The sequence below is a fragment of the Vitis riparia genome, chromosome 6, assembly GCF_004353265.1.
Source record: "Vitis riparia cultivar Riparia Gloire de Montpellier isolate 1030 chromosome 6, EGFV_Vit.rip_1.0, whole genome shotgun sequence".
In the NCBI taxonomy this organism is placed as follows: Eukaryota; Viridiplantae; Streptophyta; class Magnoliopsida; order Vitales; family Vitaceae; genus Vitis; species Vitis riparia.
In genome coordinates, this window is record NC_048436.1 from 8,530,544 (window position 1) to 8,543,991 (window position 13,448).

The window sequence follows — 13,448 nt, forward strand, 5'->3', positions numbered from 1 at the left end:
TGAACTTGTAAGTTCATAACCCTCATTATCCACTTAATACTGTTAAGGAGCATGATATCCATACTGAACCCAAATTTTACAAATTTAAACTTTTAGGCTATGTTTGGTTCCCGAAAAATGCTAGGGAAAGGAAAAAAAATGTTGTGAAAAATCATTTTCCTTAGTTTGGATGACGTGAAAAATACCATGGAAATTATGATAGAAATGGAAGGGAAAAGTTGGAAAAAATTTTATCGGGCTCACTATATCTTCTTTACTGAGTCTCTTGTTTGCATAATCTCTTTATCGGTCACTATGGATTCTCACCATTGTTAGCCCTTTCAACGATCACCACCATTACTCGAATCACCTTCCATTGCCTCCAACAACCTACCATCTTCGAGCACATGAGTTCCCATGGATGACATGCGTTCTTCAAATCGAGTTCTCATGGATGAAATGTATTCTTCAAATCTAGTGAATGTGTTTGCATCCATGTCTTTAGATCATGTATGAATTGTCGAAACTTTGGTTTGTTCAAATTTGTGGCCTCCATTTGGCTTTATTTTTCATGGAGGATTCAAGGTTCACAGAGAAGTTGGACTATCTCTGGTTCTTCTCCAATGTTCTATCTTTGAGAAGTCAAGCTATGGTTTCTAATACTGATGATAAAGCCACTCAATTCTTTGTCAATCATAGTTCTAAAGTAGAGCCAACCAAACCCCTGAGCCTTATTGCTGAGAATAAGAAGAATCAAACTTAGAATGCTGAGGTTCTAAACTAACTCCAAAGGTGTTGTAATTATGGTGAGTTTGCTGCTAAAACCAAAACCCATATAGCGAAAACAGAGGTCTTGGAAGTGCTGCTACCAGTGAAAGAAAAAAGGAAGGGAATGAGCAAGAAAAGCTTCAAGTCTTGTTTGAATCAAAGGAGGGGTTCTTGGAAAGTTTAATTTACAAGCGAAGGGGCTTGGTGATATAGGTTTTTTTTTTTGTGAATGTGGTTTGTGAGAACGGGGTAGTTAAGGAAGCGTCTAGGTATCATTTTTTTTGGCAATTCGTATCATGTTAAGAAGTCTCCTCTTAGTGATGGTATGACCATGAAATAACATATCAATTCTTGGGCCTACACTATCAAATGACATAGTCTCATGGGAGTTGCATTTTGTCTCTATCACAACTTTGTATGTGATTAAGGAGTTCTTTCTGGGTATAGCTGTTGCAGGTCTTACATATATATATATTTTTGAGACCAAACAAGGTGTTAGAATGATGCAAATTATAATTTTGAAATTTTTTATTGATTTTTTTCCTTCCATTTTTCCTTGACTTTTCCATAGTTAACCAAATAAAGGAAAATGAATTCTTTGTTTTTTTTCCTTTAAATTTTCCATGAATAACCAAACAAGAGAAAAATTTTATATTCCTTTCCATATATTTTTCTTTTTTTTTTTTTCCATTTTTCTTCCTAATTTTTTTTCCTTAGCATTTGTCACATAACCTTAAGAAAATTAATAGTTTAAGATAGTATTAGAGCTTGATTTAATGGAAAGTTGTGGGTTTGAACCATCTCTTGACAATTTGAATCCAAATCTTGCTATTTAAACTTTTAGAATAATTGGTAGTTGATAAATACTATCTACATGGGTCACTCTTCTTCCCCTTAAATAATTTTAACTCATCTATTCCAATTTATTTAATCATTTTTTTCTAGCACGAGGATCTACCCAACTAATGCCACCTTACCTCCATATTCCATTGCACTGTTGCCTCATTAATTTGATTAAAGTAAATCCTTTATTAGTATTTTATTATTTAATTTTTCGAAAGATAATTGACTAATTTTGCTTTCATATTTGAACCAACCAATCAACTCAATTTCCCACCCATTTCTAAGCTTACTCAGATGCAAAGTGAGGTCCAATCAACTAAAAAGTGTAGAATGTCACATTCATGTTTCTAATGGTTTGTTTTACTGATAGTGGAAGCGGTTTCACCATTCAACACAGAAAGTAGCCCCAAGAGCAACTTGATCCAATTTTGAATCCCAAATAAGGAGAAACATATGTACATTTATAGATATTTTGCATTCCCACTTCGGCAAGGTGTAAGTTGTGAGAAGGATACATAATGTTATAATGAAAATGTATCCCAAAAAAATAGACTTGTCGATCCTAGTAGAAATTAAGATCTGAAGGAAAAGAAAAGAAGTGAGAAAACTTGCAAGAAAATGAAAGTAAAATCAAAGGAGTTCGGATGATTTGATGTTACCCAAGCTCCATTGATTGATAAGTATGAATTAATTGTTTCTATGTGTACTTTCTATAAGAAAGTATGAATTTTTTACATGGGATGTTTTTTTGAAAGTATTTATCATATAAATATTCTTAGATTATGTCTTATAATGATTCTAGAAAACGTTTATAATATTTGAAAAATAATTTTTTTTAAATGGTTAAAATGTTAGAAATACTTTTTAAAATCATTATTAAATAGACTCTTATTTTACAACCTATATATAGATATATCCTCGTATTTATAAAATTTATTTAACAAATAATTGAGAATGTTTTTAGTTTTTGAACTGCAAATGCAAACAAATCTAACATATAAAGTATGATAAAAAAAAAAATTCCATAGAACCTTCTACAAAAAGGATAATTAAGCTTGATCTAATTGCATTTTGAAATTATGAATTGGAACTCAAAGTTCACAAATTGAAATAATAGAAATAATAATGAATTAGTTAACATGTGTAATAGGTTGGGAATAAAAAAACAATAACAAACAATTAATAATTTGGTTATATTAGTATACAAAATTATATTTTGATTTAGTACTTTCTTTAAGTTATGTTATATTAATTATTAATCAAGCATCACTAGACATTAACAACTTGTTTGATACTGATTTTAAGGAGCGTTTTTAGTTTGTATAACACCTGAAAACAATTTTTTGATATAAATTTTTAAGTGTTAAAAACATTAGAAGTGATTTCATGAATCACTGTCAAATAGATTCCAAGGTGTTTCAGACCATATGAGCATCACAAGAATTTAAGGTGTTGAGGACATCAATTTGTCAACTTGTTCTAGCAGGCATAAAAAGTAGGAAGGAAATTATATACAATGCATACATTCATAATGCAGTATGATTTTTAGTCATTGACATAATGAAAATGGTTTGAGGGGGTAAATCTAGTTATTAATTTTAAGGAGGAAAAAATGAATAATATATATATATATAACTTAGTGGGAGTTTAAATCCCTCTAAGTTAATATTTAAAAAAAATTCAGGGGTCATATCCTCCTAAGCATGCATTGTATCCACCCTTGATTCTATTGTAGTTGTACATGGAAATGGTGGATTTTGTGTTACCCATTCTACAAAATTTCTAAATTTAAAATATCAAACTATCCTCCTCGTGATTTATTTGGCACACATGCATAATATATGTGTAGAAAAATTAAAACCAAAAAAAAAAAAAAAAAAATTCTGAAAAGAGAGATTTTGAAAATCAAGAATATTAAGATTATTTATTTCCAAACATTTTTGCGTTGTGATTTTTATTCTTTTTCTTCCCCCCCTTACATGAAAGAATGTCATAGTCACATGAGTTAGTGATTAGTTATGGTTTCACAATCGACTTTACAAACGCCTTTATGGTCAAATGTGATAGCTTTAGCTTTACTCCAATGGAAGAAGGCACGCACCATCATTCCTAATGGATGTCCCCTTTTAGAAAAAGCATATTTGTGGGATACATGTTGTAATGGGGCATCATGCACTCATGTCTGAAATTGAGGTCCACAGTCCACTATCATTACTTGAAATTGAAAAAGCATATTCGTGGGATATATATTGAATGTATAAAGAAACTCTAATATATCATATTTGCACTTTTATTGCATATATTTTCTCTTTTGAAAATATCTCAACAAGGGATGTTAAAGGTCTTTTGGCAAATCAATTTATTGGTTTAGAATCTAATTGAAAAATTATATTATTGACAACGAAGTACAAATATTTACACAAAAGAAATAATATAGATATATACATATAAATATAAAATGAAGTTTTGGATCTAAAAATCATCTATATATAGTAGTTGATGATTCGAGGAATTCAATTTCTAGATCTAAAAAGGATTCAACTAAAAATGAAGTTTTTGAAATAAGATCACAACAATGGAGATCCTCTCTATCTACAAAGCTCGGATCATCCAGGAATGGTGCTGGTATCAACTCCATTAACAAGTAATAACCACCTCTCTTGGAATCGTTCTATGAAAATTGCTTTAGGTGCTAAGGTGAAACTAGGGTTCATAAATGGAAAATATAAGATGCCAAATGAAGATTCTCTTGATTTTGAGCAACAGAATAGAGTAGATTATATGGTAACCTCTTGGATTTTGAACTCTATTGCAGAGGATTTTGTTGAGGCTTTTTTGTATACTACTCCCGCAAGAGAACTAAGGAAGGAACTAAAAGAGAGATTTGGTGAATCTAATGGGCCTTTATTGTATCAATTACAAAGAGAAATTAGTTCTATTTCACAAGGTTTAATGTTTGTGGTATAATATTACACAAAACTAAAGAAATTGTTTAATGAACTTACATGTCTAATGCCTATTCCTCAATGCACCTATGGAGTAACTAAATCAATAGCAGAAATTACTACTTTTAATCATCTAATGTAATTCTTGATGGGACTAAATGATAGTTTTAATCATATTCAAAATCAAATTATGTTGATGGATCCCTTGCCTAGTGTTAACAAAGCCTATTCTATGGTTTTAAGAGTTAAAAACAAAGATAGGTCCTTTATAGATAATACTGGAAATAGTGCTATGTTTGTGATATCACTAAATTTTAAGAAAAATAGAGTTGGTAGAGGCAATTTTAAGAAGAAAAATGTTGGGAAGAAGAGTGATAGACATTATGATTGCTGCAATACAATGGACATCTAAGAGACTTGTTTTAAGCTACATGGTTATCCAGATTGGTTTAAACAACTACAAGAGAAAAAAGAAAAGGTACCAAGTAAATTGACTATCAATGTGATTGACACACCTTTGGATGTTGTCTGTGATCAAAGGATTGATAAAGATGTAGAATTAACAAGTTTTATATCAAAGATTATACAACAAGAGATAGCTAAATACAGGAAGGGCAAATCAACTGTGGATGTCAATTACATAAATCTTGTACATTTGGGAGAATATGCAGGTACCATTCTTAAGAATGCACTAAATACTCTTGATTTATTAGAAACTAGAACTTGGATTATTGACACACAAGCATCAAACCATATGTGCATTGATTTGAACTTAATCAATCATCCAACCATTTTGATTAAACTGGCACCTATGTACTTACTAGATAGATCAATCAAAACTATACATCATGTTGGAAATGTGACTTTACATCCTAAAATAGTGGCTTCAGAAACCTTACACGTGTCCAGTTTTAAATTCAACTTATTGTATGTGCAGAAACTTGCAAAGACAACTCATATTATATTCATTTTTTCTCATACCTATTATGTTCTACAGGACTTGAAGACTAAATAAGTTTTATCAATTGGTAAAGTGATAGGGAGTTTATATATATTGGATCAGTCATATTTTTCTTTTGTTAAATAATTTGCTATTCCTTCATATATTAATACGTACTACATAAATAAAACTTCAATATCTTTTGAGTTTCTTTAGCACAAGAGGCTTGGACATGCTTCTTCTATTATTTTGCAGTATTTACATTTTCTTGGAAACTCTTTTGTGGAACCTTTTGTGTCTTGTGATATTTGTCCTTTGTCAAAGCAACACAAACTACATTTCCTAAGAGTCAAAGTCATGTAGGTCATTTTTTTTTATTTGATTCATCTAGATATTTGGGGACCTTATAAATTGCCTTCCATTTCAAGAGCACATTATGTTCTAACTATTGTAGATGACTATAATCGTGCTACCTGGACTTTTCTAGTATACCACTAAATTTTAAGACAAGTAGTTCACACTTTGGAAAATTTTCTTAAAATGGCTCAAACTTAGTTTCATATTCAAGTTAAAACTGATGATGGAATAAAGTTTGTCAATGTAGAACGTTGGAAATTATTTCCTACTTTGGGCCTCATACATAAAAAAAATCTTTTGTCTGCACACCACAATAGAATGGTATTATGGAAAGAAAACATAAAAATTTGCTACAAATTGCACGCTCTCTTATGTTTCAGTCATATTTACCAAAGAAATTTTGGGGAGATTCTATTTTAACTGCTACCTATATCATTAATAAACTTCCTAACGTTATTCTTTCCTCGAAAACTCCTTATGAGCTTTTGTATGACAAATTACCTTATTACAATATTTTAAAATGCTTTGGTTGTCTTTTTTATGTTATTAATACACAACCTTTTAAGGATAAATTTACTTATCGAGCTTTTAAATGTGTTTTCATTGGCTATGTCCCTAGTCTAAAGGCTTACAAAGCTTATGATTTACTTTCTCATCACATCTATATTTCTAGAGATATTGTGTTTTATGAGAATATTTTTCCTTATCATAACATTTTTTCCTTTTGTTTCTAATCCATCATTGTCATGTATTCCTATTGATGTTGATACCATTGATGTTCTTTCTATTTCTCATTCCTTTACACATTATGATTCATCTATATCTACTTTACCTGTCTTGCTCTCTACTCTATATCTACTCCTCTTGTTTTATCTCCAAGGCACAATACTCAAGTTAAAAGGAAACTAACTTGGTTGAATGACTTTGTTTCAAATATTATAGATTCTATTACTTCATCTACTAACAATGCTCCTCAATCACAACTCTTGATCCTACTTCCTCCTAAAAACCCAACATTTTTCCATTCATTACTTCTTATAGCTTTTCCTGAACTAATTTCTTATAAATAGGCTAGCGTTCATGCAAAATGGGTTGTAGGAATGAACAAAGAGCTTGCTGCTTTAGAGGATAATCATACTTGGGATTTAACAAATTTACTTGTAGGTAAGAAAGCCATTGGTTCCAAATGGGTCTACAAGGTTAAACTTAAACCTGATGGTAGTGTTAATATGTTTAAAGCAAGACTAGAGGCAAAAGATTATAATCAAATAGAAAGAATCGATTATTTTGACAGTTTTTCACCTGTTGCTAAGCTTGTTATCATCAAGTTGTTACTAGCTATTGCTACTACAAAGTCTTGGCCAATTCATCAATTAGATATCAACAATGTTTTCTTGCATGATTATTTGGATGAAAAAAAGTCTATATGCAGCCTCTAGAGGTTATACTAATGCTATACCAAGTCAAGTATGTAAACTTAAACGATCTCTATATGATCTTAAACAGGCATCTAGGTAGTCGAATTATGAATTTACTGTAAAATTGCAACAATTTGGTTTTCATCAGTTAGTTCATGATAATTGTTTGTTTATCAAACAATCAAACCATGTTTTTCTAGCCTTGATTGTCTATGTGGATGATGTTTTAGTCACAGTAACTAATGAGGATGATATTGTTGTTGTTAAGCAATTTCTATATTCTCAATTTACAGTTAAAGATCTTGGTTATGCCAAGTATTTTCTTAGTCTTGAGATAGCTCGTTTCTACTACTGGTACTTATATCCATCAAAGAAAGTGTGTTATGGACATTCTTAAGGACACAAGTTTACTAGGCGTCAAACCTGCTACTACTCCACTTCCTCCAGGCCACAAATTTTCTACAACTATGGGCTCTTTACTCTCCAATCTAGACAAATATAGAAGAATAATTGGATGTCTTCTCTATTTGGGATTTACTTGACCTGATATTACTTATGTTGTTCAACAACTAAGTCAATTTGTTCATGCTCCTTGCCAAGCTCTTGGGATGCTGCCTTACATGCTCTACACTATCTCAAGGGTTGTCCCTTTGAAGGAATATTTTTCCTTTCTAGTAATTTTCTTAAGCTTCAAGCTTATTGTGATGTTGATTGGGCCTCTTGCATTGATACTAGAAGGTCTCTTACTGGTTATTGTAATTTCTTTGGATCAACTTTGATTTCTTGGAAAACCAAGAAACAAACTACTGTGTCCCGTTCTTATGCTAAAATAGAATATAGAAGCATGGTTTCCACTGTTTGTGAATTGCAATGGATATCTTATCTCTTACAAGATTTTGGTTTTCTTCCTTCTCTCTATTCCTCCTTAGTGTGACAACCATGCAACTCCCCACATTACAACTAATCTTGTATTTCAGATCGTACCAAACATTTGGAGATTGATTGTCACTTGGTTCAAGATAAATTCAAGCAAGGATTTATTTTACCTCATCACATTTCTTCAAAGCTTCATATTGCAAACATATTCACAAAAGCTTTATCTGCACAAAAGCTTTATACTTGTCGTATATTAAATATCACAACCATTGCCAAAACATAAGAAACCAAACACAAGACTAAATTTCTATTCAAATAGAATTTGGTTTTCAGTTTTCCAACTAAATAAATAGGCTTCTAATTGCATGTATGTACCACACAAAAATTGAAGATAGCTTCAGCTAGGTTTCCAGCTAGCTATTCTCAGTGGTGACTGTAGTTACTCATCAACATTTTCCCGGTCAAGCCACAAGCAAGAGCATTGTTTGGTACATCTTTGACCAGATGAACACCTTCAGCAAAGACCACTCCCATTCCCATATGCAAATGAGGCTCAATGTGGCAGTGAAATGCCCAAACCCCAGGATTATCCGCCACAAACCTAAGAGCTGTCCATCCGAAAGGGAATATCACTGCAGTATTCCTCAATGGTGGATTCTTTAAGTTAAACCTCTTCGCATCCTTTTTCCTAAACTTTCCTTCTCCATATCCCAACACCCAAAAATCATGACCATGCAGGTGCCAAGGGTGTATTTCACTGACACCTGTTGCTAATGCATTGGCATTTTGAAGAATCACGTCGACCGTTGTCCTAAGCTCTAGCATGTACACCCCATTCCCATATGTCGAGTTAGTGTTTGTTGGAGGTTTCATCACATCATAATCGTTGGGAAAGTTCTCTGGTGGACTCTTCTGATCGAAAGCGTTGCTCAAACGATGCTTAATGGCACCTAAATAAGGAGTTGGAGGCAATGTTAGGGATATATTATTGATAGCCCACTTGGTGAATCCATTGATAGTGTTTTGAGTGTTGAGGAGGATGATTCTGCGGTTGTAGGTGGTTGGAGGCTTGGGGGAGCCCATGAGGGCCAGGATTTTGTTGGAGAAAGATTTGCTGTGGTTGTAGTCATTCCATAGAGGAGACACTGGAGGTGTAGATGTTGGGAGCTTTGAAGCTGAAGTTGTTTGGTAGTTGAGAATGGTGAGGCCTTGAGGAGTCTTGGGCTCTCTTCCTCTTACACTAACTGAAATCCAGTAGTTCTTGGAGGGGTCTTGGTCAGTGTGGATCAAAACAGAGTAGCTCTCTCCAGAGTAAATGTCTAAGTCATCCACTGCCACAGGCTGAATATAGTTTCCATCTGCTTCCACCATCACCATCTTGTGATTCTATACATGTAGCAGCATAATAAAAAATGAATGCGTCAATCTCAGTTACATTTACAAGTTGGTGGAAACAAAATCGTTACCTTAAAATTACTTTTTCTTAAAACAACTTAATAAGTATATATAATCAAAGACATTGAAAAAGGAAAATTAAATTTAAAAAGGATAAAGAATGACACATTAACCTCAATTTCAAATCACACCGCATGCCTAGTGAAGAATAAACAATAAAAATCTACCTTTCACGGTGGAGCCGGCAGTTCAGTTCAAAGGACCACTTTTTAACACATGCATCTGTTAGTCCAACGGTCTAGCTTGTCATTGTTAGGTGCAATAACGGTCTTGGGTTCGAGTCTTCAATTGCAAGAAGTGGAGGTAGTTTTTTATGGGTTGGAGCCCTCCTACTGCAAGAAGTACGGGAGGTGTTTTTTGTTTTAATATTTTCAGAGGCACATGGCCCCCGTAAGCTCTAGTTGGCTCCACCAGATCCAGTGCATTCATGGATGGAGCAACGACAAAGCCAAATCTAGCACTGCCCAATCACATGTGAACAGTAAAAAGTAGTAGTACTGGACTCACCAGCTATGTCTCCTCTTTTCAACTGACGGTTCAAGAAGACATGATGTTTATTTCAATTCAAAAGAAGACAAAAAACATGGTGTGTGACATAAAAGGAGCAATACAGAACTTCTTATGGAAAGTTTTACTTACGCAGGTGTTCATATTTAGTGTAAATTTTCTGAAATTCAGAATATTTTTTCTGCTAAATCATAGGAATGGTCCTATGGTTTTGAATCATTCTCTATCCAACTTTGAACCCATTTTCCTGATGTATTTAATATAAGCTTTTATGAAATTGGGGGTATGTTTCGTGTATGTATAAATATTCTAAGCTTTATGTTTCAATGATGACTTTATTTGGAAGTCATTCAAGAAATTTTCCCCTCTCCTGTTGAAGAATGTGCCAAAATGAAGGATTCCTAGAAAAAAAAACAAAAAAAACAAAGAGGCATTTATCCAAATAGATACCAGTAATCTCTTGATGCGACAAATTCTACATATAGAAATAAAAAGTATCAAAATGAAAAATAATACTTCTGAGAAAAAAGTTGTAGGATAAATTTTTAAGTGTCAAAAAAGTAGAAAAAAAAAATCTGAAAATGTCAAAATCATCATGGGTCCTATATATGCTAATAATTCCTATATATACAATGAGGTCTGTGTAATTCAATCAATAAAGTCTTTAGTGGTCAGATGAATCCACAATCAAGTAGGATGGCTTAATGTGAAGAATGGAATTCTCACAGTTGTAGAGGACCACAAGAAGATATTTTTAAACAAAATGGACCGGGCAAGTCACATGCACCATATGCTTTTTGGGACAAAAACGTCCAAGTTTGAACCGCTGTCAGCAAAATAATACTAAAGAGAACAATTCCCTTTACCTTTGACATGGACATTTTTTAAAGACCACTTCCATGAACTAATAAATACTTCTGGTTGAATTTCTCAATCACTAATACATATGTGTAAGGCATGAGCATCACAAATTTTAAAATCAAATTTTCATAGGGAATCGATTCTCGATTCCCACCTTTTATGCATGAGAGAGAAAAAGAAGTACCATAGAAAAGGATGTAGCTATGTCGTGAAGTGAATAATTTAAGTGTCATTTTCTTATTTTTATCCCACGTTTAATTAACTCACAACTATTGCCGTCACGCCAATCTATGAAGCAAAATTTTCAACCAGCCTTTTTGACTAAATATTTTATTTTTTGCTTTTTGGGAATATTACTTTATATTTTTTAAAATAAAAAATAATTGCATCAAGAAAAGCTTCATACTTTTTGCTTATTTTCTATTATCTTATCCTAACTTTTTTCTTCTTTTCGAACTTTATTTCACATCCTCAAGTCAGTAACTTATTGACAAATTGTCTTGATAAGAGTGATATTTTTTAAAGCAAAAGACTTTTTCATGCATTCTATTATACTTTACGACTTGGTCGGTTGTTGAGTGTGACCACTATCTTCCTAAAATAGTATAATATGTGTAGGCAGTCCCCCCAAGGGCCAATATGGTGGTTCTTTCATTTTTTATTTGTTACGTGTCGACCACCCAATTGCAATCAGAATATCTTATCACTTGAGGCATAGATTCATGAAGAAAAGTTGAAAGAAGGGAGAAAATAGAGTGATAAGGTTAGTACCCCAATTTGCAAGTTTAGTGAAGCGAGTGCGGTGGTGCTGGAGACCCTGAGCCTGTAAGTTTTATGAGGCTGCACATGGAGGATTTGGGGTGCACATTGTTCATTTCCACGGAATTGGCACTGGGGAGAGGAGGAGTTGGTAACGTGGGCGGCTAGAGAGCAATTGTACTGGCCTCTTCCGTTGATGAGCAGAGTCTGAAAACAATATTCCACAGAATTAATGATTAATGGACAACCAAGACTTCCTCTTGTTTTGACCTTTTTCCCCAGTTTTTTGGTGCTTAATAATTTCAAAACGCAGTCAACACGACAAGGGTTTCACCAAATACCAACTACTCCATACTGAAAAACGACCGTTTTGAAATTGACCGTACAGGCGTAGAAAATAGGGACAAGAAGAGATTGACGGTTACCTGGGGTTCGCCAATCCAACGAAATGGTTTGGACGAGAGGGCCACTTCTTGCTCTTGACTTCCCTTATGCCACCAATCACTCAACAACAGATTGAACTCTCCATCGTAATGGAAAGGTTCCTTTTGACCTTCACCAACCTCTACTATCAGAGATCCATACAGTCCAGCAGATCTTTGCATTCCATAGTGTCCATGGTAAAAGTATGTGCCAGCCTACACCATAACATTTCACAACTTTGTAAGAGCATGGCTTAAGTGGCCACTACAAGAAACTGACCAATCAAGAAGTGCTGGGGTCCTCTGAAAATAATCCATCAAGTGGAGCAGGTCAATAATATATGAGAGAGAGGCCATAAGACACTGACTTTACCTTATCAACTTTGTATCTGTAGATGAAGGTCTCTCCAGGATTAATGGCACATTGTGAGATGGATGCAGTCCCATCTGCCCATGGAGTTCCGAACTGTGGAATTTCGCTCAAAAGTTTGAATCATGAGTTAATGGATAAGAATATAATATCGAATGCAAAATAGACGAAAACCAAAACCTGTCTGATTCCATGCCAATGAATGACGACACCCTCAGTGTGAAGCCTGTTTGTGAGCTCAACTACAATAGTATCTCCTGCAACAGCCCGGATAGTTGGCCCTGGGAACTGCCCATTGATTCCCATCACGACACCCTCCATACAATCTGGTGACCAGTACATGTACTCCACTTCCCATTTGAAGTGCCTGGTCTTTGAAGCCAAGCATAGCTGAATCACGAATGAGAAGAAGCAGGTGAGAATGAGGAGACCTCTGTTAACCATACTCTTCCGCAGAGACATGAGAATGGAGGGGTAGAAGGATGAAATAAGCTAGAAAAAGTTATCAACGCTAGTGGAGTAGGTGCTGCTGAGGCATTCAATTTTGAAGATTATATATAGAAAGTACTTTTTCCTCGTGCCTCATTTCCTATTACGTGGTTGTCTTTTGTCTTGTTTCACATTGTAGTGGTGGGCATCGATTCTATTCCTGCCTCCACTTTCTCTTTTTACTTTTTTTTTTTCCTTCCTTCTTTTTTCTTTTTCCTTTCTCCCAAAAGCATTAGAATGAGAAAATTGTCTAATACTTCTCCATTAAGAATATATTTGCTTTTTGACAATTAGCATGATGTGCTTATGTGAAGCTTCCATCCATGAATTTTAGAATTCTTATTTAATTTGACCCTCATAGTGCTTTGAACACAGGTTTTTTAGGATGTCGCGAGTTCGAAGCTCCACCTTTATAATAAACATATTTGAGCTGTGATTGATCGACCGAGGCATCTGATC

The 13,448-nt window shown here is 33.8% G+C and overlaps 1 protein-coding gene across 1 annotated transcript; it reads right to left on the reverse strand.

The window, feature by feature from the left end:
* Positions 1–8,406: 8,406 nt before the first annotated feature.
* Positions 8,407–13,025, reverse strand: LOC117917127 (L-ascorbate oxidase-like). The gene is made up of 5 exons (XM_034833355.1): positions 12,681–13,025; positions 12,504–12,596; positions 12,134–12,346; positions 11,721–11,915; positions 8,407–9,512 (listed from the first exon to the last, which is right to left on the reverse strand). Exons 1-5 carry the CDS (start codon positions 12,960–12,962, stop codon positions 8,550–8,552), a joined length of 1,746 nt encoding a protein of 581 aa, XP_034689246.1. The 5' UTR covers positions 12,963–13,025; the 3' UTR covers positions 8,407–8,549.
* Between the last annotated feature and the right edge of the window lie 423 nt (positions 13,026–13,448).

What these genes read in the sequence shown, in the direction of transcription:
- LOC117917127 (XM_034833355.1), bottom strand. Translation starts at nt 12,962, where the DNA reads ATGTCTCTGCGGAAGAGTATGGTTAACAGAGGTCTCCTCATTCTCACC. An exon ending in ACAGATACAAAGTTGATAAG is followed by an intron (nt 12,347 to 12,503) that starts GTAAAGTCAGTG and finishes GTTATGGTGTAG; the next exon opens with GCTGGCACATACTTTTACCA. An exon ending in CACTAAACTTGCAAATTGGG is followed by an intron (nt 9,513 to 11,720) that starts GTACTAACCTTA and finishes CTACATGTATAG; the next exon opens with AATCACAAGATGGTGATGGT.